The 4,758-nt window shown below is 34.4% G+C and overlaps 1 protein-coding gene across 1 annotated transcript; it reads left to right on the top strand.

The window, feature by feature from the left end:
• Positions 1-1,506: 1,506 nt before the first annotated feature.
• On the top strand, positions 1,507-1,890 carry LOC134374722 (activated RNA polymerase II transcriptional coactivator p15-like). Its single transcript, XM_063092656.1, has one exon. The coding sequence runs from the start codon at positions 1,507-1,509 to the stop codon at positions 1,888-1,890; it is 384 nt and encodes a 127-aa protein (XP_062948726.1).
• The last annotated feature ends 2,868 nt before the right edge of the window (positions 1,891-4,758 follow it).

Genomic DNA, 4,758 nt, shown 5'->3' with positions numbered 1-4,758 from the left:
AGTACCCTCATACATGCACTTAGATATAGAAGTCTTTAAGTAAAAATGAGATCATATAATATATATTATATATAAATATTATGTATATAGAAACTATAATATAACTTGTTCTTTTCACTTTTTTAACATTTACTTGTACATATTTGTGGGATACAGTGTATTTTTTCAATACAAGTACATACTGCACAATGATTCTCTTAAGGTAGATAGCACACTTTTGTACCTCTTATCTTTTTTTCACTTATTGTGTCATGAACATCTTTCCATGGTCATAAATAATGGTCTACATGATCATTTTTGATGGCTATATGTATTCCATGATATTCCATGGATGTTTACCCTAGGCATTCCTTATCTTGGATAGGTAACAGGAGAAATTACCCAAGGAGAAGCTATTAAGAAAGCATTTTCTTTAGGGGCGAGCTCCATTTTATTGTAGTGCTGGCACTTCTTAAAAGCCTATTATAACTTCAGTTCCCCACAACAGTTTACAGAGCAGTCTGGAAAAAAAAAAAAATATCTAAAAGTGCATCCTCTCTCTGTGAAGCCTATTCTTAACCATTACATTAAACTTGTTTTCACTTTGTAAATAAATAAATAAATAAAAGTGCATCTTTATCAAATATCACCAAAAAGAGGAAATAGAAACCCAGAGGTCTAATAGACAATGATTGATGTAATGTAGGCAGGAAACCATTCCAGAAAACAAAAGCAAAGAGCGGAAACTGACTTAAACTGCCAAATACTAGCAGCATAGTCCCAACACATGAAAACTTTGCAAGAGCTGGGTAAAGAAACAAGCAATCCAGAAGGAAGGATAGGCGAAATCATAGGAGAAAACAGAAAAGCAGCCCTTAAGATAAGACAAAGAAGGCAAATATGAAAAGGGCTCTCCAGAACTTGGAGATTACAGTAAATAAAAAAAAAAAGAAAACCAAGAAAAAGGAGAAGCAAAGGTGTAAGAAACAAATGCAGGAGTGCAAATCAATACTTAGACGTCTTCTTAAGTCAGAAAAACTTTTAATTGTGAAATATTTCATACCTAAAATTTAAATTTTATATAATTCATAATGTATATACTCATACATATTATAAAGAATAATAAAATCAAACTCCTGTGGATGCACCATTCAGCCTAAAAAATATAGCATTACCAATATTGGTAAAGCCTTTTGTATATCCCTCCCTGACATTTCCCTTGTTCTCTCTTGCTTTCCCTTATAGTTTGGCCATTACATTCTATAAATAATATACCGGAGGGGGGTGGGGGGGAGGCAGGGAACTACATGTTTTTAAACTTTACATAAATGCTATAATACTGTATGTGTTCTTTTGTAAACAGGATACCTGCCTAAACAGAGTCCATCTTTAGGATATAGGATATCTGGTAGTGCCGAATGTAATCCTGTAAAACACACTCCTGAACGCCATAATCCCGAAAGCTGAAATCCTGAAAGATTGGTCAGTCGAGCAAGCAGGAGGCTGTTGGATTGTGGGAGCACAGCAATGCCAAAATCAAAGGAACTTGTTCCTTCAAGCTCATCAGGCAGTGATTGTTACAGTGAAGTTGACAAAAAGTTAAAAAGGAAAAAGCAAGTTGCTCCAGAAAAACCTTTAAAGAAACAAAAGACTGGAGGAACTTCTAGAGCTCTGTCATCTTCCAAACAGAGCAGTAACAGCAGAGATGACAACATGTTTCAGACTGAGCAAATGAGGGACGTTAGTGTTCCGGACTTTAAAGGGAAAGTTCTAATTGATATTAGAGAATATTGGTTGGATCCAGAAGGTGAAATGAAACCAGGAACAAAAGGTATTTCTTTAAATCCGGAGCAATGGAGCCAGCTAAAAGAACAAATTTCTGACATTGACAATGCAGTAAGAAAACTGTAAAATCCGAGCCAAGCTATTTTATATTTGGATTGCAGAACAATTTGTAAAGTGAATACTTTTTTTAATGTGCATTATTAAAAATCTCCTGAGTGAAGCTAATTGTCGACTTTATAAAGGAGGATTGTTTTGTGCCCACTGTTTAGTGTAAAATAAACTCAAGTAATACAAAAAAGAAAAAGAAATCCTGAAAGATCAAAATTCCTAAAGTCTAAAACCCCAAAAATCACAATCCCAAAAGATCAAAGTCCTGAAAATATAATTCTGGAAAATATAATTTTAAAAATTCTTCCGAAGACATTTATTTACATTTTAAAAAGGGGATTTATTTGAGAAGCAAAAACACAACAGAGCACTTTGTAGGCCACTTTACACAATAAAGTAGGCAATAATAACATGCATATTTTTGCAAGCATAAATACTCAGATATGTTATTGGCAGTCACACGGGTATAAGAGTTATGAGCAGACAAACCATATTTGTAAAGAAAAAGGACAAAAAGTGAAATGTAGAAGTGCATATCACTGTGGTTGGTAATTGTCTGCATCTGGCTTCATAACTGCAGTCGTCTAAAATACCATTATGGACAACCTAAATCTTTTGAGGATCGAAAACCTATTAGTAAAGGGACATGAAAACAAACTACACTGTATGTTGATAAATTAAAAACTTAAAAATTTTTTTTTTTAAAAAAAAGAAAGTAAAAGAAAACCTCCTGGGTCACCACCACATATGCATTCACCCAAAGAGCCAAGATCTTGATCTTTGTGCTTATACACAAAGTCATTGTAGTGATAGTGCACTTTTATGGAGTCAAATTTGCAAAAAATGCGTTAAATGAATTAGAATTCTCTGAAAGCCTTTACACATTTTATACCTTCAGTATTGGAGATGATGCGAAGATGAAATATATAGCATAGCAAATTGTTAAAAATAATGTTGACAATTTAAAATAGTGGAGAAAAGAACTAATATTTGGGATTTTAGCATTCAGGATTATGGAGCTCAGGATTGTGTCTTCAGGGCTTACTATCAACACCGGTCAGAAGGTAACCCAGGGTAGAAGTAAAGTACTGTATGGGGAATACAGGGATAATTCAATTTGCCTGGAACTTAGAATCTCCGAAAGTTACTAGAGGGTAAGTCACAAAAGGCAGACTCCTTGCAGGTGCTCTGCAACCTGGAAGGCCAGCTAAGGGGTGTTGACTTTTGATATACTCAGTAGGAAAAGGAGACATGCTGAGAATGTTTTAACATACAATGGCATACACAGAACTGTGTTTTAAGAAAATTAATTTGTCAGCAAGATAAAAAGAGATCATAAAATGGGAATGGAGATCAGATCAAAAAACAGATAAAAGACCTCTAAAACAGCCAAGATCAATTGAAATAAGAGCAGTAGCCATGGGATAGATCCCAGAGCGATCATAAAGTAAGATCGATAAGGACTTGGCACTACATCACTAAATGATGTTTGCAAATAATGATACACTCTGAAACCATAATATATATTAAGCTTCCTGAAGCTTAATGCCATTGAAATTGAAACCATAATGACACCTGGAAAATATGTTACTGTGGAATTATTCAGTGTTGTCCTAACTGTAGTACAAAAGCTCTAAAAGGGAAACATTCTTTACACACACCCTACATTTTTTTCCTTTTTATTTATTTAAAAGAAAAAAAAAGTTCTTGAAAGAGAGGCGAGAACATGTCATTTAAGATCAGAGCAGAACTAAATGAAATAGAAACGTGAAAAACAATACAAAAGATCAATGAAACGAAAAGTTGGTTTTTTGAAAAGATAAATTAAATCGACAAAACTTTAGCAAGGCTAACTAAGAAAAAAAGAGAGAAGACCCAAATAACAAAAATTAGAAATAAAAAAGGTGTTATTACAACTGACACCTCAGAAATACAAGAAATCATTAGAGACTACTATAAACAACTATACGCCAACAAATTTGAAAATCTGGAGGAAATGGATAAATTTCTGGACATACACAAACTACCAAAACTGAGGCAAGAAGATATAGAAAATATGAACAGACCAATAACAATAAAAGAGATTGACGCTGTTATCAGAAGGCTCCCAACAAAAAAAATCCCAGGACCCGATGGGTTCACTGCAGAGTTCTACCAAACCTTCAAAGGGCAACTGATACCAATTCTCTACAAACTGTTCCAAAAGATTGAAATAGAGGCCATTCTCCCAAGCTCATTCTATGAGGCAAACATCACCCTGACACCAAAACCAGACAAAGATATATCAAAAATAGAAAACTACAGGCCAATATCCTTGATGAATATAGATGCAAAAATCCTCGACAAAATACTAGCTAGCATAATACAGCAACACATATACGAAATTATACAACATGATCAAGTGGGATTCATCCCAGGGATGTGAGGTTGGTTCAACATACACAAATCAATAAATGTGATACACCACATCAATAAAAGCAAAAACAAAAACCACATGATCATCTCTATAGATGCTAAAAAAGCATTTGACAAAATTCAACGTTCTTTCATGATAAAAGACTCTTTATAAGTTAGGTATAGATGGAAAGTATCTCATCATAATTAAAGCCATATATGATAAGCCCACTGCCAATATCATCCTGAATGGGGAAAAGCTGAAAGCTATTCCTTTAAGGACAGGAACTAGACAAGGATGCCCACTCTCACCACTCCTATTCAACATAGTGTTGGAAGTATTAGCCAGAGCAATCAGAGAAGAGAAGGAAATAAAGGGCATCCAGATTGGAAAGGATGAAGTCAAGCTGTCCCTGTTTGCAGATGACATGATCCTGTATATTGAACAGCCTAAAGCCTCTACAAAAAAACTCCTAGAGTTGATAAATGAGG

Source organism: Cynocephalus volans, chromosome 4 (assembly GCF_027409185.1).
Source record: "Cynocephalus volans isolate mCynVol1 chromosome 4, mCynVol1.pri, whole genome shotgun sequence".
Taxonomy (NCBI): domain Eukaryota; kingdom Metazoa; phylum Chordata; class Mammalia; order Dermoptera; family Cynocephalidae; genus Cynocephalus; species Cynocephalus volans.
Note: the sequence above shows the minus strand (reverse complement) of the source record. Positions and strands in the feature narration are given on the sequence as shown.